Source organism: Anser anser, assembly GCF_964211835.1.
Source record: "Anser anser genome assembly, chromosome: Z".
NCBI classification, from domain to species: Eukaryota; Metazoa; Chordata; class Aves; order Anseriformes; family Anatidae; genus Anser; species Anser anser.
The window spans coordinates 57,138,206-57,164,215 of record NC_139723.1 but is presented as its reverse complement, the minus strand read 5'-3'; the positions used below and the strand labels follow the sequence as shown (position 1 = coordinate 57,164,215).

General features: G+C 35.8%; 1 protein-coding gene and 1 long non-coding RNA gene across 9 annotated transcripts in view; both read left to right on the top strand.

Moving 5' to 3' along the window:
• The window catches only part of LOC310889318, a 61,084-nt gene extending 56,563 nt beyond the window's left edge, over positions 1-4,521 (top strand). The window contains exon 2 of the long non-coding RNA XR_014576514.1: positions 39-4,521. This is a non-coding gene — a long non-coding RNA (uncharacterized lncRNA). The remainder of the gene's footprint in view (positions 1-38) is intronic.
• KDM4C (lysine demethylase 4C) overlaps positions 1-26,010 on the top strand; it is a 286,621-nt gene that overhangs the window by 145,725 nt on the left and 114,886 nt on the right. For 7 of the 8 annotated variants that reach the window (XM_083816573.1, XM_083816576.1, XM_083816577.1 and 4 more), the window contains 4 exons: positions 7,694-7,884; positions 10,892-11,130; positions 13,224-13,585; positions 16,787-16,898. In XM_083816573.1, the coding sequence (XP_083672699.1) occupies positions 7,694-7,884; positions 10,892-11,130; positions 13,224-13,585; positions 16,787-16,898 (904 nt within the window). Of the gene's footprint in view, positions 1-7,693; positions 7,885-10,891; positions 11,131-13,223; positions 13,586-16,786; positions 16,899-19,725; positions 25,169-26,010 lie in introns of those variants that run through there. The other variant, XM_083816582.1, reaches the window with a different exon arrangement.

Sequence of the window (26,010 nt, the reverse complement as noted above, 5' to 3'; positions counted from 1 at the left end):
ATTGTGGACATCCCATCCCTGGAGGTGTTCAAGGCCAGGTTGGATGGGGCCCTGGGCAACCTGATCTAGTGGGTGGCATCTCTGCCCCTGAAAGTGGGATTGAAACTGGATGGTCTTTAAGGTCCCTTTCAACCCAAACCATTCTGTGATTTTATGATCATGTCTGTGGAATTTATATAATGAAGATTAGAAATAACATTGTAGTGCACCTGCTTTAGCTACCCCACAACTACAGTTTGTTTATAATGCATTTTATAGTATATAAACATTATTGTGCAGACTGTGTTCATACCTGAAGAGATATTTTGCATAATTCTGGTCTTCCACAGATATAAATTAATTTCTTTACAGTAATTTTTATCTTCAAAGGGTCAGAATTCTTCCTGTTTAAAATACAGATATTGTGGGGTAGTTTAAGTTAGTGGTTAGTTGCCTTTGTCTTCTGGATCTGAGGAAATGTAGTCCAAATGTAAAAGGAAAGGAGACAGTGCAGAGTAAGAGAAGGATGGTGTGAGGGCAATGACACACAGCAGAGGGACACTTCAGGCAAAGGGTTGTTGTAGGCATTGGGAATGGACAGAGAATTGAATCTTCCAAAGAGAGGAGAAGAATTTTGGAAATACAGAATAAAAAGCTAATGATTAAATCTTCCAAGAGTAGAGTCAGGAAATACAGTAGTGAAGGATTTACAGTAATAGGAAACACAAAGGTAGTGTAGTTGTGAAAACTTGATTGCATTTCCCCTATGTTTAAAAGAAAAGAAAACAAAACACAACAGCAGAGAACCTTAAACAGGCATCATTCCACTGTTTTAGTTGTACTTGACAGGGTTGAGCCTTGTTGACAATGATGCTCAGTTTTCACTGCACCCAACGCGACAGTACTGCAACAATCCTGCTTTTGTCCCCAGACTGGATTGATGGGTGTAAAAACTTGAAAAGTGAGAATGCTGCCCTGTATATTAATCTGTTGTTCTGGATGACAACTTGAAAGTAGAGTTCCAGATAGCCTGTAAAATTGCTGAAGCTATAATTATATAAAGCTCCCTCCCTTCTCTCTCTGTGCGTAGAAATATCTTTGTCCTCACCTTATACCTATCTTTGGCAAGTTCCTTGGATCATAGGCTAGTGTTTAGCTTCCATTTTGAATTCCATTGGTCATCTCATATGCATGCCTAACTAATACTTTATTTAGTCATTTCTGGGTCATGAAAGCTAAGAAAGAGTATAATTAGAAAGGCAGTATTGGCAGATAAGATAAGCAAAAAGGAGGGCTGGGAAGTGGGGAGGTGGGGTATGTAAAAGGAGATGGGCTTCCTTCAGTGGTTTCCTGGCGGTCTTTCTGTTGTCAGGGCTTCAGTGGAATGCTGATACTGTGGAGGAAAACTGATGTATTTTTGCAATGGCTTCTGTCACTGGTGGAATCAATTCTACATTTTTATATTTTGAATATGAATTGTTTTTGTGTGTGTGTGTAGGAATGTGTAGGTGGCATTATGTATAAGTGGAAAATAAATTGGAAATAGGAATCAAGAAAAAACATAGTTTGTAATGCACTATTTAAATACTGAACTATTTTTAAAGTATTGCAGGCTATTTGCTTATGCATAAATGAATACAAATAATGATTTTATTAGAAATATTTTGTTCTCTTATTTACCTAAATCATCATGGAATGTATAAAAATAAACTTAAAGAGAGTGGTGATTTGAATTTGTATTTTTGTTGGGTATGACTGGATGTGACAGAGAACTGAGCATATTCCCTGTTACTTACCCAAGGATGGTTTGCTTTATCGCAATTTGCAGAGATGGCTAACTGATACCAAAGGTTTCTGCAATGGTGCCTATAAGTTGCCAGAAGGTCGGTGTGAAAACATATCACCGACTGGTTCTGCAGCACAGAACAGTAATCGCTACTAGGATTTATTAAATCCAGTCCTCCAAACAAGCAATACCTGTCCAGCACTTGTTCTACATATACAGGTAGGCCACAGGAAGCAGCTCTAGTTGCAGCACCAATAAATCGAAGTTTATCAAAATATCTTTTATACATTTTTTGGAACATTATTCATGTCAGGTACTGCAAGACGAGTAGCTTACAGGAGGTGAAATAGTCTGTTAAAAGTGCAGTTGAAGTGATGGGAAGATGAAAGTGATGGTAAGAGAATATAAATTAAATAAAATGTATCTAATAAATACATCGTTGCATATGTACCTTGAAGAAAGCTTTAATCATTATAAACACTTTAGAAAAGTATGTGAAAAAAAGTATATGAAAAGAAATACCTCGATTAGACTATTTTCAGAGTATGTTTTTGGATTGGGATTTATATAGGATATAAAGGTTACTTTCCTCATTCTGCTTATGTGTTAGTTTGTTACATGATTTGTAGATATCCATTCTCCTTTTATGAAGAAGAGAATTTTTCTTGATTTCTCTTGACTGTTATTCTCAGAGGTGCTGTCCCACAGATATATAAAGATTTTACATACAGTTTTCAAATTGCAACATTTTTTTTTCCTGAAATGATTACACAAAGTAAAGGAATAAATCTAGCCTAAGAATGAACTATCATTCTTTAAATTAATACCTTGAGTGAACTTAAACTAAAGTAGATTTCTGTTGTAATGAAAATCACATTCTAATTAAGAAAATGCTATACTGAGTATGAAATGTTGCAGTACGATGTCCAACAACTTCCAGCTACTTAAGCTTAATGTGTTAAATATTATAACACTTTTCACCTTCTTCTAGTCAAAAATAATATAAATTGTCTATTTATTTTCTGCTGCAGTAAAACATAACCTCTACAGCATTAATATTTTCTATAGTTTAAAAAATTCCATGTGATTGTTTGAGAGAGTGTAATATTAATGTTAGAGTATTAGACCCTTAAGATGTGTACTTGATTCTTAATGACATAAAATGTTTTGAAGAGTTTTTTTTGAGCTACTAGTGTAGATGTAAGTCAAAATACTGCTGGTCAAAACAGGAATCCTGCTATTACCTTAGTAAGGGCAATTAGGGGAAAAAATCCCAATATTTTAAAAGGTGCTTGATTCTGTGTCAAACATGCATAAATCTAGAAGCTTGGTGTATTCATTTCAATTTGTCTGAATTAGAGCCCCAAATGGGAAGAACTTAATTTTTTAAATACAAAAGTTACTCTTTTTCCATTCACAAATAATATTTATTTGGAAAAAATAATATATTTTGGCTGAGCATGTCTCTCCGAGGTAGTTTTCACTCATTACAAATATATATCATGTTTAGTTATACCATTTAGTTACAGTTGCTGATACATTTTTTTCCAATTCAGTGCTATAAAGGTCTGCAGTTACTAACAGAAGTCATTTGAATTGCTTACCTTCAAGCTGAGAGAATAAATAATAATAATAATAATAATAATAATAATAATGATTATGTTGGAGATGTTAATTCTAAGGCCAAAAGACTGAGAGCGTGTTCTAGTCCCTTAATTTCTTTGATTGTCGTACTAATCTTTGATTGAAGAATAGGTATCAGACTGATTATACTGAATATAGAAAATAATTCCTTGCATTGAATAAAATGGGATCCCAACCAACATAACTGCATGTTACATGCTTTTTTTGCGTAGTGAGCATACATTATTGATGAATAATATTTTATCTACATGAAGGGCTGCGTTAGGTATACTGTGTAGTACCTGATGATCTCTCATGTCTATCAATGCATTTCAGTCTTGACTAGGATGTTCTAAACTTACCCATTTTGTCATTCTCTTGTGAATCTGCCACCAAACAGCTGCTGAATGATGGAGATAACTCCTATAGCACTTACATTTGGTAGACAGTGGCATGGGACAAATTATGTTTGTGTGCTTACTGGGGTGGGTTATTGTTCTTTTTGTTATTTTATAGAAGTAGTGACTTGTAAATTTTTTCTAATTTTTCTGATTATATGATTTTACTAGTCTAGCAACTTTGATTTTGCATTTACTCTTAAAAATATTACATGCTTCTAAAATTGTCATCCATTAAAGTACTGTAGTGAGTGTTTTAGTGGCATGTCCCTGTGCCTATGTCACTAGAGACTTCTCCATCAGAATGACATTTAGTTTTACTTTGGAGAGAGAAGCTTTCAGTCACCTTTTTCTCTTTGAAGCAGGAAGCCATGTAACTGTCAGTCAAATGAGACATGAGAAAAGAACATTGCCCCCTCAAGAAGAACCCAAGAAACACTCCTCCAGATTATTTATCAAAGCCACTGTTATTTTTTTCTTTTTCTTTTTCTCCTGACATAATTTAGGGAAAAATAGCAGAAATGGTTTTCAGATCATAACTGCTTTCACTGTGTAACATGATACCTCCAAGTATTTACAGCCTTTAGTGCCTAGAAGGTTGTCTTCTGTGTTTTCTATATTTTCAGGCTAGCAATAGTAGAGTTGAGCATGATGGTTGCTTCTCTTTAACTTTTTACTCAGAGGTATGTGTTTTTAGAAGTTTTAAAAACTTCTTAAAAAAAAAAAAAAAGTCAATGGTACTCCTAGTATCTGATTGCTCTTTTTAAATCACTTGAAGTAATACTGTTAGAAACTGGCGGAAATTAATCAAACCTTACTGAAAGACAGAAGTTCTGTGCATCATTTGGACATAATTTATTTTGAGTCTTTTCATATGTTATTATCATAGAATTATAGAATACATTATGGAATGTATTTTTTCCTGATGAATTTTCTTCTTTTGACTTAATGACTTTTTTTCCAGACTGTCAGAAGCCTTGATGTCTAACAGCAAAAACAGTAATCCTTTTAATTTTTACTTAAAAAAAAATAAAAATCTAATGTGTGTAGAAATCTGTCTTGAAATTGAAAGGATTTTATGCTTAAATAACGAGAAAATGGAGTATCTCTTGTCCTATGTTACAAATTCTATTTTTAAAAGTGAAAAATATTATAGTGGACTGTATCTGCAGCTTTCCACTGTCCAGATATCTCAATTCCTTTCCCTTTACTGCTCATTGTGATTGATCAGGGTACTTTATGAATGAGACACTGTTTCAAATAGTGTTAAGTCTTTTTGCAGAATGTGTGTACATGTACATGTATACAAGTTATTTGAAAAAAGAAAATTCTAGGCAGATACTCTTGGTTAAAAACTATCATAAAATGCAGCTGCTTAAATGTTCAATTTCATTTTTTCTTCTTTCTACTCCCTCTTCCATTAGAGGGCAGTATTATGAAAATGCAGCATATTTATGTTGGCATTCGGATGAGTTACTACAGCCTTCTTGTTAGGTGAATGTGGGACTTAATTGACAGTAAAATTGTAAACATGAATTAAAAAAATGTAATTTTAAAGTGATAACATTACTATTCTTGGAGTATTTTTTATTTGTTATAAACTGAACCATTTATTTCTTTAGAAAAACTAAAGTTTGTAAAAATTATCTTAAAAACTTAGTTTAGAACTTTCCGATCTGTTATGTCAGATTCTGCTAAAACCGTGTCTATTGCAGTGGTAGTAACTCTGCATTTCCAGCAAAAATCAGACTGCTGTGTAGTTCTAATAGCTGTATGGAGTCAAAGGAGTTGAGAAAGTTTTTTTCTGGCATCTTTTGAAGTAGGGTTTTGATGCTAGCTTTGTGGTTGGCTCTGGTCTGCAGGTCGTACAGGGCTTCACAATAGTTGTGTGAGTCCCTACATACGTAACTGCAGTAGTGATAGACTTCATTGGGACAGTGCTCTGATTTGTTCTGATTACAATAGTCAGGTAGGATCTGATAGGAAATGTGTGGAATGAAGCTGTAATGATAGCATCAAATATGGGTATGGCATACCTCATCTCGTTTTGTGTCCCTGGAGACCCTAGGCATCGCTATTCAGAAACTCACTCCATTTTGAGCTCAAAATGTGGAGGAAACTATCCAGTGGAAAATGTCATACATAATAAACATCATTAATGCATATGTAATGAACATCATGTAAATTCAGAAACGTGCCATGGAACTATGCATTTAATGATAAATAAATAAATAAAAGTATTCCAAAGCAAGAAAGAAGAACAGAATTACCTTCTGAAAAAAGAAAACAATATCGCTTTGGCATAACAGTTTCAAATAATGAAATACTAAGTTTACTTGTATGCTTAAGATTAGAAAGTCAGTCAATAAAATAGTTCTACCTGGAGACTGGGTCTCATCTGATGTTAAATAAAAAATAATACCTTGTGGTGACTGAAATTTGTTATTTTTAATGACTGTGTTTGCAGCATTTTTAAAGACTGTTTTTGCAGCAACTTTCCATGAAGTCATTACTATATAATTTCAGTTCTGTTCTAGCTTTTGCCTTCATGTTTTCCTATTTAACCTTTTTTGAAGATACTGAAAATGAAGCAAGCATTTTAATACTTCTCAGATTCCTTGTGTTCATTTTACTGCTTATGCTTTCAGAGCGGAAGAAGGGTAGGTTAGAAATGGTAGGAGGAAAGAGTAGGCAAAGGAATTTGCATCTAGCATACTGAAAGCAAGCTAATAGAATGCTAGCATTCAGTCACAAGTGTTTCAATTTTTCTGTGAGTAAACACCCTCTTTGTTTTATCACCCCTTTTAAACTAACTGTGGCAGACCTATGCATTTACCATTTTTTTGTATATACCTATTTACCTGAAGTAAAACATCTTCTCAGTTTTGCACCTTTACAGAGTCATTTAGCTAAAGCACTAACTTCTTTAAAAGTTTTTCCACTTAAGAATCTCTTTTTTTAGCCAGTCAGTTTGCTTTTAATCTGAATAGTTTAGGTACCACAGGCATATTGTTTTATTTATTGCAGTCTCCTAATAAGTAGGTATTTTGGAGTATTAGGTACGTAACTTTAGTTTTAAAATCATCTGTTAGCATTTACAGTATTTCCATGAAGAATCCTACGGATTTTCACAATCATTGTTCAGTGTTAATTCAGTTACTCTAAAATATGCCACTCATATGCAGAATTTGTAAAGGAAAACAGTATAAAATATTTGGTCAGGGACCAAAACAAAGTTGATGACAGAAGACCTGTATGAGATTTTAGGGTGGACATTGCACAGAATGGCAGATTACAGGTTCATAACACTCTTCCAGACTATAAAACATAGTGTTCCGAAGTGTCTACTCTCCTCTCTTGCTTATCCTTTTCTCTTTGTAAGAAAACCTGAATAAAACTGAAACTTGGTATGGTACTTGTGTGCATTTCCTAATTGTCAAATTTTTCTTTAGAAGAGGTATAAAAGTTAGAACTCTATAAATGCCTGCAAAGGCCTTTGGGACAGGTGGATACTACATGCATAATTTTTAAGAAGAAAATTATGATGCTACTGAATATATATGCAGTCTTTGGGTTCAACATATTACACTTAAAATTATCAAGAACAGTTAATAGATCTAAAAGAAATGCTATTGTTTCTTTTTGGTCTTAATTTTGAGAGTTAATAAAACAATGGAGTGTCGATAAGTACCTCTGTGGAATCCTGGAATGTCACATACGTTGAGATAGCATCTTCTCTTGAACACTCCTTACCCGCAGAAGAAGTGAGGAAGACGGAAAAGAAAGAAAGTTTTGATTGAAGTAGAGTTGGTTTTCAGTTGTGGGATTTTTATTCTGGATTTTCTTTACTGCAAACTGTGGCACATTACATAACTTGTCACTTAAAAATTCCTGTATTCTCTTGCAGTGCACCTGCAGGAAAGACATGGTAACAATATCCATGGACATTTTTGTGAAGAAGTTTCAACCGGACAGATACCAGCTGTGGAAACAAGGCAAAGATTTATATACCATAGATCATACAAAACCTACTCCTGAATCAACACCTGAAGTAAAGATCTGGCAGCAAAGAAGAAAGAAAAAGAACCTTCCCAAGTGGTATTTGTTTCTTTATCCTTCATTTAGTTGTTTTCAATATGAAGTCAATTTCCTTTTTGCTTCCTCTGTGCTCCTTTCTCCGAAATTCTATTTTAATTAATTTACTTAAAGTGCTTTTTTTTTTTCCTTTAAGATGGATGTGGGGACAAGTAAGTCCTTCAGAGTGACTAAGTGAAAAGTTTGTTCTTAGCTTACAAGTTATATGCATAGCTGAAGTTAATGAGTATGGAGATCATCAAAACACATTCCAGTGTGGTGTTTAGAATCTTCCTTTAGTAAAGATTATTACCGAAAAATTTTCAGTGGATGGTTGCCATTGTTTCTAGTGACTTCTGCAAACAAAAGACAGAGGAGAAGTCTCCTCACAGTTTGGATGGAGATTAAATTGGAAAAACATGTCATGAAGCTGTGGCAGAATCCCAACAGCTGTGTTTAGTCTCTAGCATCAGTCTTAGTCCTCACTGCCATCTAGCTCCATGGAGATATCACTGCTTATTTGGCAGACTCACAGTGTAGCAGCCATAACCCTTCTGCATCTAACACAGGCCAATGAAAGATCAGAATTTGGCATAAGGACAGTCTAAATCCCAGTTGTTTATGCTGACACCACTAGTAAAAATAGGAGAAAAAAGTTTCAGTTTGTCACTTGAAGCTGTCAAATCCTCGATCTATTAAAGCAGTTTCATAGCAGGATCTGTTTCATTCATGTGTGCATGATTTTTTTTTACACTGCAAAATTTTGTTTGTGCACTACCGCTTTCATATTTTGATTCTACATAACATGATCTTTATGGATTTTCTTTTTCATTATCTAACAATGATCTACTTAGCTTCCAGCCTAGAGCGTACTGTTTTATTGGTATCTAGTTTCTAGGGAGAGAATCATACTGGGTTAAAAATACTGTTTTTTAAGATCTTTTTCCTCCTTCGAATTGCTTTACAACATAGTTACCTTTCTGATTTGCTCTTAAACTGGGAATTCTTCATTTTCTTTGTGAATGAATTTGTTTCTTGAAGAAGACGGTAGGAAAGTCAACCTCTAAAGAAGAGAATCAACTCCAGTTGTAGAGGAAAAATATAGTTGAAGAATATAACGTTGGTTTTTTTCTGGTGTTTCTAATAATAGTTTGTGGGATAGAATGAGTTCTTGAAGACATCTGGTGAAGAAGCTGGAACAGACAATTTCTTAATGCATGTATAATATTAACTGAAACAGAGTGAGAGAGAGAAATTTTATTGGTTAGGTAATTTGACTTACAGTAAATTTCACTGTACGGAGTAACTGCAAGTTTACACTCCAATGCAGTTTTAACTAAAAGACTTTAAAAATGTATTGAAAGTTTTAGCATGGGAACACATGGTGTGATTTCATGCACTGAGCTGAGCTAATAAACACAATTCCCATGCTTTTTAATTCTTCAGTTGGCTTTTATTGAACCATGGTAAAAATGCATATTGTGAAGGGAGGATGAAATGTTTACTCAGCTTAATTTCTACTGTAATGTGTTGATTGGCAGGGAGGTTGGAACTAGGTGATCTACGAGGTCCCTTCCAACCCAAGCCATTCTGTGATTCTACGATTGTATGATTGAAATTATGATAATTTTGATTATGAGAATAATACAAGTTTCAAAAGAGGGAAAACAGAAGAAATATGTATGGGAATTTTCATGAATATAGTGACATGCAGAGCTTAAGTTCGATGTTTATGGCTGAAATACTTTGCTACAGTAGAACTGCATGTAAACAGTAATTAGGCTGGCTGTTGTGGATGGATGGCCATGTGTCATACTTTGGCAAATTTTTTTGAATTACTATTTTGTAGAGATACTATTTCTAATATTACTTTGTAGAGATTGCGTTGAAAGGTGTACTTTAGATGACACATGATAAAAGGGAAGGGATAGCAAAATGTTTTTTCTGGAGGTGTTTAGAGTCTAAGTTCCTGCCGTAGTTGGGAATTAATCACTACCGTGTCATCAGTTTTGGAACCTGATGTGTGATTTGTTGTTCACAAACTTGTGAGGGAGGGGAGGTCTAGGTTGGACATTAGGAGAAATTTCTTTACTGAAAGAGTTGTGTGGCATTGGAATAGACTGCCCAGGGAAGTGGTTGAGTCACCATCCCTGGAGGTCTTCAAGAAATGTGTAGATGTAGAACTTAGTAGCATGGTTTAGGGGTGGACTTGTCAGTACTAGGTTAAATGTTGGACTAGATAATCTTAGAGGTCTTTTCCAACTTGAACAAATCTATGATTCTATAAAGCAGGTAAACATCATCTTCTCCTGTATTACATGGTTGAATTTGAAACTCGACTCCAATCTGCTGTTACCCTTAACCTGAGCGCATAAATAACAAACCAGTTTCTCAAAGTGGCTAACATCTCTCTTGCTTCAACCTCTTTCTTCTGATTCTGAGGGTGCAAAAACTCTAGACTATTTCAACTTTGATTTTTAAAAAGCATTATCAAATGTATTGTTTGATATAGTAGTCATTCGAAATATTTGGTGACTAGAATTTTTTATTTATTCGGCTGCTTGTTTATGTTAATATGTATATAAAAATTTATATGGTGTGTAAACAGACCATATTTTATAAGGGTATTCAGACTGCTATTGTACTGGCATTGGTGGTTGGAAATATGACCTGGTTTTAGTGCATTTGAGAATGTTTTATCTTCATTACTTTCATAAGGGCTTGTCTCTTTCATGTTCAAAAAAATGGTTCATCAAAAAGCTAGTTTGGATGCTGATTAAGTAATAGTTAAGGTTATTTTACTTTTACAGTTTAAGTTTTGTCATAGAATATTGATAAAAGGTTAAAAGGTCAAATTGAATCATTAACCTATCACATAATAAATTGTAAACACCATCTCAATACAAAAAGATGAAAAATTCTTTTTTTTCTTCTGACTTTAAGCAGGTGAAAGGGACATATATATATTGGTAGACATTTTATCTTATCCAAGACAGACATTCTACTCTGACAGCAGTATCTCTTATAACAGCTTCCAGCACACCAGATCTCGATCTAAAAAGCTTAAAACTCCAGAGGACAAGAGACTGTCTGCTGTGGTAACTGGTGCAGAAATCATAGCTACTGAAGCAGCTACTGATGACTTCAAGGTCAATGAAAAACGACGAGAAAAAGTGAGACGACTAAGTGCAGGAGTGCCTTCTGGGGAAGAAGAAAACAGTGGTAGAATACAGCTGGATCAACATTTATTGGATAATGCCAAGGGTGCAGGTGAGATAAGGACTAATGGTTTTTCACCTGTAAGTTGTAGAGTGTTGATACTCTAATGTTATAAATTAGTGGATATTAAAGCAATGTACAACCCTAAGTAGCATACTAAAAATGTGTACTTACAAAGTTATTCAGAGAAGATTGATTCAGTAAGAGTGAATGACCGAACTGAATATTCTGAACTGAGAGTAGTATCAGCTAAACTGTTTTAGTCAAATGTGCAAAAAGGATGATTCTTTTAAATTATACTTTTTCAATTGACTATACAAAATTGACTATACTATTGGCTATACAAAAAAAAAAGTGGGAAGTTGTATGGAAACTCTCAGTGACGCAAACGTTACAGAACATATATGCTTCCAATATGCTACATGCAGAATACTGCATATTAAAAGTGGTCATACTTGTGCAAAAATGCTCTGAGACTGAAGAGTTGTAATTTTCCCTTATTTTGTCTGATAATGCAAGTTACAAAGGCTTTTTCAAGTCAAGGATGTTTCTTTTTTTTTTCCCCCACAATGATTTTATAGTTTTATGCTTGGTCTGTTCTGGAATTTATTCCTTCTGTTACCATTGAATTTCATTGTAATTCAGGTATAGTTTCACATTCTTGTTCAGAAAGGCAAACTACAGTCTTAACTTTAGGTTTGGGAACAGTCCCACAGATTTAAAATTTGGTTGTATATACAGAGACTCTTTCCCTGATTTTGAATGGTATTAGTTGTGTTGGTATTAGTTGTGTTGGAGGTGGTAAAAACAAGGATTGAACCTCATAAAGATACCAAAGTGCTAATTCCAAAATGGAAGCTGAGAATTTCTTTCTTAAATTTAGGTGTTGCTCTATTAAAGCCTTTCCAGGTCTAGTCTAGTCTAAAAAACTTCACTCCCTCCCCACCTTTTGAGATGCTATTCCTTTAGAGCTTCCTCCAGCTTTATCAGAAGTTAAGAGTGTTCATGACCACGGAGGAGCTAGTCTTATTTAGATACCTGACTTCATGTGCTCCTTGACAAGAGAAGGAAAAGCAGAGAAGAGTGGAGCACTGTCCTTTCCTTTGTGCTATGGAGGGGTGGTTCCTAGACCTGTGTAGAGGAAAGGACCTTTTTTGATATGACACTAGAAGTGACGATATTCACATAGGAGCCAGTGGTTTGTCCTGTGTCATCTCCATCTAGTACAGCCATTATGCTACATAAGGACAGTAGTCTTCATACACAGAGGTTCTGTTTTGGTATCGGATGGGCTTTATATTACTAAATCTTATAAACACTTGACCTGACAAAGTCATTTTTCAGAAAAGCACATTCATATAACCACTGTAAAGAAAAGTACCTCAGAGACCATTTTCTGTAACGCCTTGGAAGTGCTGCTGAACCAATATTCACTGTGATATGTGGCAATAGAGTTCTTTAAAAGCATGTTTTTTGGGTCAGCTCTCCAAACTATTGTGTCTGGAAAACAGCCTAGAAAATATGGAAACCTGTTGAAACATCCACAGATAAAGAATTTCAACAAAATCCACAAATTCACCCTTCAGCATCACTGAAATATAGAATTATGGTAAATTGCTGAACTATAAATTTATGCTAATTGCCTTTCATTTTTAGACCAGTGCTGTTTTCAGAATATTCTTGGTATCTGTTTGAAATATATTTTCCTAATTATAAACCATTAGTTGATGTTTATTTTCATTTGTAAAACTGGCATAATAGGTATAAATGCAGGGTATAAAGTTCAATATACCAACCTTTTATATTGTTGTGTTTTTTTTCTAGTCAGTATAATGCATGTGGGCTGTCAGACTAAATGAATATTGATTATTTTGAATTACTTAAAACTGTTGTAATTCAAACACAAAATACCCATTAAAAGATTAAAGCTATATTTCACACTCCAAACTCTAAATTTTACATTGAATATATTCTGTGGTCAAACCTGTGCTCCACTTTTATGAATGTCCTTCTAACGCCTGCTTTTTCTGTGTGACTCCTTAATGAGGAACTGTGTTTTGTATTTGAATAATTCATATTGTTTTGAAATGAAATGCACTAATATAAAGTGAGATTTATTAACAAATCATATTTTTGATCCACAGGAAGCATCCTTTCAGACTCGTTTTCCAGTCCTGTTCCTGCACTAGAGAAAACAAAAATCAAAGATGAAGACAGGGCAGATTCCAATGACTCTGTCATTACATCTGAAGATTCAGTGGCCTGTGTGCCCATTTCTGATGACTGTAGAAAAGAAGAGAGTTTGAAATCTCAGTATCAGTCTGTGTCACCCATACCATTCCAAAAGTCACAGGAACATACTTCCGAGGTGGAAAACCCAGGTAAAGGGGAAAATGTCTCTACAGAGGATGATGTCAGTGACCTAGAAAGCTGTGGAAGTATCTTGGAACATGGAGAAGTGCCTGTTGCTAAAAAGGATGAAGATGATGGCATGGAAACATCCAGTGTATGTGAAGCAAGTTTTCATCATTATATTAATATATTCCTGATTTAATGAAATGTGAACAAACATGTTCCTAGTGAGAACTGATATCCATATTAAAGCAGTTAAGAATATGCATGATTTTAATCTCGTGCTAATTTGAGCGTGTTCTGAAGTGTTCAGGCAACAGTGGGAATTCAGATCCAAAAGCAGAATGTTTTTGGAGCTTACTTGTTGACGTATTTTTCATCTGATTTTAGATTTCTACTAATCTTGTTCTTTATCTGTGAATTTGATCTGTCAGTCACTACTCTCAAGCTATTCCCGTGTTCACTGCTTGTCAGTATTAACACAGCTACCAGCTCTAATTATTGCTGCTGACCTGAAATACAAATTATTACAGAAGTACAGAATGGTTTAGGTTAGAAGGGACCTCTGGAGGTCATCTGGTCTAATCCATCTGCTCAAGCAGGGACACCTAGAGCAAATATTGCACAGGACCATGTCCAGATGGCTTTTGAGGATCTCCAATGAGGAAGACTTCACAGCCTCTCTGGACTACCTGCTCCAGTGCTCTGTTAGCCACACAGTAGAGAAGTGCTTCCTGATGTTTAGATGGAACCTCTTGTGGTCCTGTTTGTGCCCATTGCCTTTTGTCCTGGCACAGGGCACCACAGAAAACAGTATGGCTCCATCCTCTTTGCACCCTCCCTTCAGGTATTTATACACATTGATACGATTTGTCCTGAACCTCCTCTTCTCCTGGCTGAACAGCTCCAGCTCCATCAGCCTTTCCTCGTATGAGAAGTGCTCTAGTCCCTTGATCATTGTGGTGGCCCTCTGCTGGACTCTTTCCAGTATGTCCAGGTCTCTCTTGTACTAGGGGCCCAGAACTGGGCATAGAACTCCAGGTGCAGCCTCACCAATGCTGAGAAGAGTGGAAGGATGACCTGTCTCAACCTACTGGTGATACTTTGCCTGACGCAGCCAAGAATACATTTAGCTTTTGTAGCAGCAAGGGCACGCGACTGGCTCACGTTCAACTTGGCATCCACCAGGAGTCCCATGTGGTTTTCTGCCAAGCTGCTTTCCAGCTGGGTGGCCCCCAGCATGTGCTGGTGCCTGGGTTTGTTCCTCCCCAGGTGCAGGTATCTGCACTTCTCCTTGTTGGACTTCATGAGATTCTTAGCCCACCTCTCCAGCCTGTTGAGGTCCCTCTGGGTGGCTGCATGGCCCTCAGATGAGCCAGCCACTCCCCATAAGTTTTGTGTCAACTGCAATTAGAGATGAGTGCTGTATTTGGTATCATGTACCTATGTTTCAAAAAATGTTTGTTTTTTTTGACCCATTTTTATGTGGAAGTATACTTCTCTATACATTTCTATATATGAAAGTATCTGGCAAAAGGGCTGGAGGTATGTCCTATGAGGAGAGGCTGAGGACACTTACGTTGTCCAGTCTGGAGAAAAGGAGGCTGAAAGGTGACCCCATTGCTCTCTACAAGTGCCTGAGGAGCTGAAGTGAGTGGGAGGTGCTGGTCTCTTCTCCCTGGTCACTAATGACAGGATGTGTGGGAACGGCACAAAGCTGTGCCAGAGGAGGTTCAGACTGGATATTAGGAAACATTTCTGTACTGTGAAGGTGGTCAAACATTGAAACAGCCTTCCTAGAGAGTTGGTGGGTGCCCTGTGCCTGTCAGCATTCAAGAAGCGTTGGTACAATGCCCTCAGTAATGTGCTTTAATTTTTAATTAGCCCTGAGAGGTCAGGCAGTTGGACTTGTTGATCTTTGTAGGAAGAACTTCCAGATGAACTAAAATGTTCTATTCTTTTTATTCTGTTCTATTCTACTGCTGTTACTCTGCTATGAAGGGTGGGCAGCTTTGATTTTAGGAAGCAGATTGAAAAATGAAAAGCTGTAGTGGTAGTGACAGAAGCTAAGTTTGGCAAATTCCCAGTTTGGTAGAGAGAGAGCAGGCAGTCTACTGCCAGATTGCCAGACTTGATGGGAATTAGATTTTGGAGGTGTAAGTAAAATCACACTGACCATTTCACAGGCACAAAGTGTGCACTTACGATTTTTTTTTTCTGTTTTGGGAGTTTTAATAAATGTGTGTTGGAGATTCTATTAGTCTCTTTCAGTGCCTCTCAGCAATTTATATATCACATATCACATAACAGGCTTCAGCTATTCTCCATTATAATTGCTTACTCTTTCATGTGTTTTTGTTATAACTTCTTAAAAGTGCGTTGCACAAATGCAATTAAAGAGGCAGATCTTTCCCTTTTTAATTTGTTGGCAACTTCTAGATCATAAACCTGTATGATGCTTTAACCTCATCTTCTTCCCTCTGCTTATCACAGTAAATGCTATCTCATTTTGCAATTTCCTTCACACTTAACAGAAGTAATTTTCAACCCTCAAAGCATTCAATGGCCACGTGTAACTCGTTGGGTTGCTTTCCAGGTACTGAGGAGCAAAGTTAGGTGGTCCATAGAAATCATGTGAGACTGTTCTCAACTTTTTGTCAGTACACTTGTGCTTCCTCTACTCCTGAATCTCCAGTTGTGACCAGCAACTGATTTACTTTGTGATATCCCCCATGGCACCCAGATCTGGAATTGGGAATGCTGCACTTCTAGAGATTGCAGCATGGCTTTAGTTCTTGAAGCTTGGCTAACTTCAAACTGAAAGTACATAAGGGTGTTTGAGGGAGGAAAGAATTTCCTCATATCCCAGTGTGTTAATCCTATGTCAGTAGTCTTAATTTCTTATCTCAACTTCAGATTTATTTTTTTTAATTTCCAAGGGATAGCGTTTCCTCAGGTATTTAGCGTTCTGTCACACATGAAGTCAGTGGATTGCTGCCACATTTTCCAAAACACGGTTAGTGGCTACATTATATTTCTAGCTTTCCAGAACTGTTTGGGCTGTTCTTTCTCTCAAACATCACCTGAACAAACCAGGATTTATGCTCTGTAAGTTTGGAAGGATTGTAGAAACCTACACGTCAAATAATTAATGTGTGCAAAAGATTGCTTTTTCTTAGTTAGAGATTGTATTTTGCATTAGAGACAAATATTTTATTGTTACACTAAAGGTACCTTGGGCACCCTGATAATACATGCAAAACTGGTATCTGTGCTCATTTATAGGAGACTGGATTTGTTCATCAAAATTAACTGCAGAATTCTATGCTAAATTAGTTGTGATTTTCCTTTTCAGTCAGCAGAAGCTGAAAGAAAGAAAATATCTAAAAGTTGGCGACATCCACTAAATAAACCCCCAGCTAGATCTCCAATGACTTTGGTTAAACAGCAAGCAACTAGCGATGAAGGTGAGTGTACTGTTTAGTAATTTCTTCTGTTAGTCTTATGTAAACAGTGTAGGTTTATTGCATAAAAAGCATTCAGTGTGGCCTCTGAATCCACATCATATACTTTTGTACTATTTTCACGCAAATTCTTCTAAAAACAGTGGATCTATCATTGCAAAAACCTCCAAGCAATAAGTCGTTTAAAATGCATGCGTTCACAAATCAAACCTTCCTTGTTAGAACTCAGAGCAACTGTGTTTAAGACCAAGTGTTTCATTGTGTAAACATAGATAAAAATGACACAAAAATCTTTTGAATACAGACCTTAGGTGTAAATCATAATCCCCCTTGGTGATTTAAATATACTTTTTCCTGGTCTTTTCGATAGAAGTTGGACATTTTGTAGTCAGTCTTCTAAGTCACTGTAGTTCTCATTCAAAAAAAAAATGCTACTGACTTCTGGGCATAGACAATGTCTTGATTTCCAGGTTTTTGCTTAGGTTCATACTGAAATAATGAACTTCTGTCATTCTGTCATTTTGATAAATCAGTTTTTCTCTGTCATTTTAGAAGTCATTAAAAAGATGATTTTGAACATATCCCCTCTACATTTCTCCTATCTCTAGACATGGTTCTAACTATATCTAATGAGTAGTTTGCAAGAGGTTACAAATAAGGTTTACAGTTTCACAAACGCAAAAAGAGGTGGAAAAACATAGCTCTGTTTTTAGATGTTGTGAGAAAGACCTTTTGAGTATTAGAAAGAAACAAAAGGCCTCATATCAATTTCTCTGGATGAACAATTCTTTAGATATTTTATTAGAGCAGTTTTCTGTTCTCTTCTAAGAGCCAGAAGACAACTGGAAACAGGGTAAAGTCCTGCCTGGGAGTGTGTAAGACTGAGCTTCTGATGTGGCATTTAGATACAGTATATATATTTTGACCGTAATGCTGAGTAGTGACCACAAAATTCCACTGTTTAACTGTTTAATTGCATAAATTAGAAACCTGATGTTAGGCAATAATTTAGTTTAGGCTTCTCTGTGTTGTCACTATAAATGGCAGGTATGCATGGTATTATATACTATATGATAACTTCGGGAACTTCAAGGGATGGAATGAAGTAGGAATTAAGAAAAAGAAGCAAGTCCATAAGTAATGACAATAAACAACATTAATATATTAAACAGAGTTCTGTACACAATAAATATGTGAATAATTCTACAGCCATTAAATTTAGTACTCTGGAACTAGATACCATAGGGATCCAAAAAGTTAGAATAATACTAAGAACTTCTCAGATGCTCTTTATTTGGGAACATCCATGAGTGCTTTAACATCAGAGAGCCTCCATCTTGTTTGAACAGGCTACAAAAGCTAAAAAGTTTACCCAGGGTAGGGACTTGCTTTTCTGAAGTAAACAGAAAGAGAAACTGCTTTACCATGCATGCACATATACAGCCAGCCAAACTGGATGAATAAAGCTACTTTATTATATCAGATGTGACTTGTGAAGTTTATTGAACTGTGCATCAAAACTATCCATCAAAATGGAAAACAAATACATACCTTGTTCATATTGCCTCAATGTTTTAGTTCTCTAATTCACAGTTTTTTTTCCTGTACTGTACACCAGAATCCCTTTAGTTAGCAGAATTGTAGATTGGTCATCATGCTCCCTTTACCATTTTGATACTCTATAATACAGAATGGACCTAATATCACATCAGAGGTTGGCTACAGGTCTCATTCCAGCATTGTTGTATGTGTCAGTGTTTACCTGTGCTTTGTACCTGTATTTTGTTTAGTGCTCTCATTTTATATTTTAAGTGGTATAGGAGTCTTGCTGGGTTTCTTTTCTCAATTATTATGGCTAGTTAATGGTCACTGTTTCATACAGCTGCAAATAGACTTTCATGGCTTCTTAGAAAGAGAGCATGTCTAGTAATTGATTCTTCTTCTTGTAACGAAAGAATATTTTAGCTAGCATCAGTTTAGGCATTGTTGAGCTGGGTGCTGTAATTTTAGCTGGTTCCTCATCAATACATCTCTGTCCTTGTTGCAGGCCTAAAATCATTGATTTGCTTCTTCTTTATCAGTAGTTCGAGAGAACCGTAATCTCTCTTTTTTTTTTATCTGAACCTCAGTTTTGCAAGACCGGATACTTCAATTAGCTGTTAAGCATCTTTCTGAAAATTAGAGACGGCTTAGGCCCATGATTTGTATCACATATGGATATGTTTGGATACCTTGAGGGCTAGACAGAGCATATTTCAGAAAGTATTATGGTAATTTGCTCAAAAAGGATGATATTAAGTTTCAGCTAGTAAAGTAATTAAAGATCTAAATATGTGGTAGTTTGTAGTGAAATTTCTCTTTTTTAATTAGAGTGCTTTTGCTTGCTGTTGCTTTTTTAACATTAGCTATGTTAAAAAATAGTCTAAAATTGACACTTAAGGATGAATTGTCTGTGATATAATCCGGCCAGATGATGATGTGATTACACTAGTTTATTAATCTAAATAATTAGTTTGTTGGCCACCTGATGTCTTAATTTTATGTGAAAGTAGCAGCATCCCAACAGGAAGTCATATACCATTAAATACTTTCCAGTCTTTCCTCTTTACATGATGATTGTCCTTTTAGTAGATAAGGATATATTTTTGATAAGAAGGAAAAAGCTGTCTTAGAATCATTTCAATTACCTATTAAGCACCCATCTGCTTATTGATTGAAGGAAGTAATTAAGAGTTATATTGGATGTGGCAGTTACTGGTGTTTTCTGGCTGGTACTGGAGCCTGATATTATTTTCATGCATCTGCTTCTCTCTGTGATCTAATTTATCAGCATGCTTTTGTGAGAACACCAGAAGAGAGACAACAGATTTTGGTGAAAAAAATGTTTACGTCCAAGACAGAGATTGAAGAACCGCTGGAAGAGACTGGCAAACTGATGCCTCATTAGCTTTCCTGGCGCATGCTGACGTGCGAGTTAGAGATCTGTGGCTAGATGGATGCCAGTCAAAGGAGATTTTTGATTGTGTTCCAGAATGTTTGTTGTCAGGTATCAGGGGAGTAATCAGTATCAATGTACTAATGATTATGTTCCCCTTTATGAATGTGCTTCATCCGTATTCTGGAGTTTACCAGAAATGTAGTTCAGCATGCATACTTAACTCAGTTCTTGTTCTCTGTGGTTTCTGGACAGAAATGATGCCAGTTAGGCTGATACTGCAGTCTCTTGGAACCGTAACTGTTGATTTAATCTGTTCTATTCTTCTACAAGGAGGGATATGTGCATTGATACACTGATTTATATTTTAGTTTATCTGGGTTCAATCAATTCATAAATGCAAACAAAATGGAGGAAGGAGAAGAAGAAATGAGCTAGTGCTGGTACGGAAAATTAAAAAATTAGGGCTTTACAGTTCATCTGCAAATCATGTCACTTTAGTTGGATAGTCTGTTTTGTAGCCATTTCTAATACAGATAATTTATATTCAAATTAATATATTTGAAGTCCTTCACATACTATCTATGCTTCTAATAGGAAGTTTCTGCAAATAGAGGTGATCAGAGACTGTTAATATGAAGGCAGCATTCTTTGAAACAGTCAGCCATTTGCTATCATATTTAACAGCATGCTTAAATCTTCTCCAAGACTTCCTGGATTTTCTATTAATAGAGTCCTTTGGCAGAAATTCATTTTTTTTTGTGTGTACAGGATTGCTTTGACACTAAATTTTGTATTTTCTTGTTATCTCTGCCTATGCTTCTTTATGTGCATGTTTCCTTGTGATCTGAATGTTTCTTTGACAGGAAGGATTGGGTTAATTGTTTCTTTGTGGTCTATTGCTGTCATATTTTTTTAAAATCTTTTTTTTTCCCCCCTTGAAGTCTCTCCCTATGTATATCTGATGTCTGACTGTCCCTTATTATTTTATTTTTTATTTTTTGTGGAATTAATTCCTAAAGGTTTGAACAATGAGAAATACAGGGGACTGGGGAATCAGTTCCAGAAATTATAGCTCAGGCTGCCAGTTTAGAAAAGTAAGTGCAGCAGTGCAGTGTGAGTTGTATGTCACAGTCAAAATATTAATATCTTTTATGTAATGAACCTTGGTTTTATCATCAATGCTGGTATATTAGCTTGTGGTAATATTATTCTTCTGTATGTAATGCAGTTATATTTCTGCTCACTTAAGCAGTAAAAAAGCAAATTCAGCAGAAGGAGCAAGTATACCGACTTTGGATGCACACTGATTGGTCCCAGGGATTACTTTCCAGCAACATTTGGGCATGCAACATTAGAAACTGTTTCTAGATTCAAGCTGGCTAAAATTTTACACTGCCCTAAATGATACAATAAGGGTCTATAGATTTAGTTTAGTGTAGGTTTCTTTCCGTACAGCCTTTAGTATTTCAAGTACGAATCAGAAGTTCAAAGCCATTTTGCTTTCCTTACTTTGTAAGATAATAAAGAGAGAAAGCTATTGTGAATAGAAAGAGTAGCTTGGTCAAGAGTTTAACTTATTAGTAAAAATGGCTAGTTTTAAAGCTGTAGTTTTCCTTCTGCTATAACGTGAAATAAAATTCATTCACTTTTAATGTTCACTGTCAGCATCCTGTGAGATGTGCCTGAGCTGAAATGAGTAGTCAAGTTATATAAGGCATGTTCAGTAATGTCGTAGGTAGGTTAAACATGCTGAAAAAGGGCAAAATTACACTTCTAGATGTAATTATATTTTGTTTGCTTTGGAGCTTAGAATAGCAGACTTCACTTGAGGATTCTTACTTAAGACAAAAATGTTAACCCTCTTTTTCTGATGTTACTTCAGAGGTAGAGGGGAAGTTGCTAACTAATTGATAAAGGCATGTTTATTTTTGCCACACTAGTATATTGTAATTTGCAGTGCTTTCACTCCCATACTGTATTGATCTTGGTTTTAAGTAGAAATTAACTTCTTTAAAAATACATTGCTCTTAGGTGGGCTTGGAGGTAATTAAGTAAAGAATTTGCATTTTCCATTCTTCAGAAGCTAGTGTTGAAAGAGACTAGCACTAATGAGAATCTACAACTGCATCTCTGTTGTAGAAAAGTTGTTTTCTGTCCATTCCTCTTTACCTACTTTGCTTCCGATTTGCTTAAATTCAATTTCTAGAATTGACTCTCATGCTTAAGAAAAAGTTCTAGCATTTATATAGTGTGTGGTATCCTTAAGACTCAGAATTTTACAAAATTGCGGCAGAATTTTAGTAGCTATTTAGAAAAGGGAGGTTTTGAAAGGTCAAAGATAAGCTTTTGCTAAGTGTCAGTTACTCTTGTCAAGCTAGCAGCTGATCTCCAGAAATGGCAAGAACTGACAAGTCTTATTATAGCCACGGGTGGCTCTTGTCCCTTGACATCTTTCACAAGCAGAGCTAATCTGCCTCAGATTGGACATACATGAATGCCAGGACTGTTATTTTGACTGAAGAAGGAAATACAAACCAGTTCCTCTAACCTTTATCCATCATTTGCTGGATGGTGGTGTACGTAGTGTTCATTAAGACCCATTGTCCCACAGACGAACCTTACAACTCTAATAGAACAGTGTTCTGAGCTTTAAAATGTGCTTTACAACTCGAAGGAGTGGATAGAATGGCACTTTTAGATTAGGAGGCATAAATAATTTCTTGTTACTAAGTGTGCTAAAAGGAAAATGTTATTCCTGCTGTATGAGTGCAGCTTTTCAACAGCCTTCTCAAGGATAGCTATGGAGTCAATAGGCAAACTGGACAGGAAGTAGTCCAAGGAGACAGTTGTCTCTTCTGTATGCATGTCTTCTGGAGTCAAACTTCTGTTTCTATAATTAAGGTCTAAAGAGAAACACAGAAAATGTATGACTTGCATTTAAAGAAGATTACTTCCCTGTGGTATTAGTACAGAGGATTGTGTGATACATTATCCTAGTCCGAAGATAGTAGTCTTTTTTTTTTCCAAATGAAAGAAGACACCAAACCCTACAGAGCTAGCATTGCCTTTGTCTGTCAAAATCCGAAGGTGCTTTGTAAACCATCAGTATTAGAAGTGACTTGATTTGAGTGCCAATGTTGCTTTACTAAATGCCTTTTCTTGGCTGAGAAGTGCGTATATTTTTTCTAACAGTACAAAAATAAAGCTTCTTTAAAAAACAAATTACAAGAATTTAAAATTACAAATAAATTTTATATAGAAATTGATCCCTAAGAAAGATTGAGTGCAGTTGTTTTCTAGAGTATGTACTGTATACGTTGTTGATGGAATATTTGTTCTAGCGATCAGTGTGGGACCATTTTATTTTTAGGCAAGAGATGCCTGAAAATTTGGATAATTTTTGGTATTTTTCCACTTCTGTAGGAGCACATATTGACAAGTAAATGGGACAAATTTATTAGAGTGTTTCAGAAATAGTAAGATTTAGATTGTGTACTAGCCTGGAAAATTCTTAGAAGTCAGAAGAAAATTGGAAAAAAGCCCGCTGTACTAATACTTTTACACTGATAGCACTTGTTTTTTTAACTCTGATAGGGAATTAATAATGGTAGAGAACACTCCAGTGTTGGTTTTCAGTGGTTATTCTGTAAGTATTCAGAGGTTAAAGAGATACTAAATAGTATTTTATTTAATTCTTCCTTTTTATTTATGTCTTTATCTAGAGAAGCTTATGGATTTCATCAAATCCTTTATGATGCACTGATTTTATATTGTTGACACCATATAGACCAAATACTAAAATAAAGATATATGTGATCAGGTCTGAGTAGTGCTTAATTCTGTGAAATAAATGTGAATTGAAATATATATATATATATATATATATATATATAATCATAGAATGGCTTGGGTTGGAAGGGACCTTAAAGATCATCCAGTTCCAAACCCCTGCCATGGGCAGGGACACCTCCCACCAGACCAGGTTGCTCAAAGCCCCATCCAGCCTGGCCTTGAACACCTCCAGGGATGGGGCATCCACAGCTTCTCTGGGCAGCCTGTGCCAGTGCCTCAACACCCTCTGAGTGAAGAATTTCCTCCTAATCTCTAATCTAAATCTCCCCTCTTTTAGTTTAAAACCATACCCCCTTGTCCTGTCATTATCAGATTGAGCAAACAGTCACTTTCCATCTTTTATATAAGGCCCCCTTAAGTACTGAAAAGCTGCAATGAGGTGCCCCCGGAGCCTTCTGTTTAGGCTGAACATCCCCAGCTCTCTCAGCCTTTCTTCATAGGGGAGGTGCTCCAGCCCTCTGATCATCTTTGTGGTCCTTCTCTGGACCAGCTCTAACCCACATCCTTCTTGTGCTGGAGGCAGCACTCCAAATGGGGCCTCACAAGAGAAGGGCAGAGCAGAGGGGGACAATCGCCTCCCTCGATCTGCTGGCCACGCCTCTCTTCATGCAGCCCAGGCTGGAGTTTGATTAGCTTAAATGATCTTTAGTAAGCTCATGGATCTATGGCAAACTATGGTGTTTCTGGTATTTCATTAGTAAATCAGTAAGCATGAGTTTGAATGTCAATAGTAGTTACTAAAAATTGCAATCTAATTTTATCTATTGATCAAAACTTGTAGTTGGTAAGTACAGTGAGTGCAAGCAAATTGAATTGGATTACAAATGAAAAATTTTGTTCATTAAAAAATTGTAAAATATTACATGAGGGAATGGAATAGAGAAAGCAGCTTGTAATAAGTCTTTCATGGTACTGTAAATTAAAGCTTTTCAGAAGAGCAGATATCAGCCAATCTTTAGCTTATAGTTTATTCTTTTGCACTGCTAGCTACATTTTTTGCTGATAGGCTATGCAGTAAATTCCAGCAGGTTTTCTTTTGTTTCTGTTTCGATTTTGATTACATGCTTCTTTGAACTAAATTGCAAATACGATGGCTTGTCTTTAAACTTGCACAGTGTAAAGACAGGTGAAATTACTGGAATTGCTATAACGTACATTATATATGAAAATGGAAATTTTAACACAACTATGTTATTTATATTTTATGCTGGCAGTTCTTACTGCCAACTGCTTGCTTATATAAGGTTTCTTGATTAGTGGGTCATGCCTAAGCTTGGTTTTCAGATGTGTCTGTATTTGTGGAGTCACTAGGTATTTCATGTTTTTTAGGATCAGTGAAAATTCATTGCTTGTGTTTCAACATATGTAGCCAGAATTAGTAGACATCTTTGAGAATATAAGTCTTGGCTGTTAGAGCTCAATTCTGTATTTCATATTCACTAAGAAGTTGTGTAGTTATTTTGGGAACTCAGAGGATGAAAGATTAATTTTTAACCCTTACATTTAACTTGTACTTTTGTGGTCCATTGTTTGAAGTAGAGAATTACTTTTGGTTTCAACAATAAGCAAGCAAAGTAAAATGGATTTTTTTTTCTTTTAATGAGAATATTTAGTCCTTTAAGAGTTTTTTCACAGATTATGTAGATGTGAACTAATTCTGTAAGTCATGAATCTTCAGAACTTTCTCAAAGTTAGTTAGTTTCAGGAACATAGTAATATAAATCGGGTTTTAGTAACCTTACCATTGAGTATAAAAAAGATTGGGTTTTAGTACAGTCTGACTAGGTTCTTCTAGATGTTTTACATGTGGATAATTCAATGCATAATAGAGAATTTACTTTTTTTTGAAGTTAATTGAAGTTACATAGGTTTTGATTTAGTAGAGTGATACAGCATGTGCTTAAATCACAGTGTTCTAAAATCACAAGTACAAATTACATTTAGGAGAGTGTAGCAATTGCAACATACAGTTCTGTCATGATACAAATACGAATTTCATTACTGGTGCCATTAATAATATGTTCACTGTCAGGATGCTAGATGTCTGCAGTCTCTCAGAAGGAATAAATGGGTTGCAGCTGGCTCAGGCCCATTGCTTTACGTTTGTTTGTCTTTTGCCATGGGAACAACACTTTCATAATACTTTCTTTCATGAAAACACCTGAACCATCACCCTGAGGAGGATCAGTATCAAAACAGACACTTCTAGAGCATTCATTGTCCTTGATATACGTGGGTGCAATCACTTTAATGGAGTTTGTCTCAGTAGACCATTGTAAATGATCCCTCTACATATGCTTATCACATGCTTCATAAGGCTTCAAC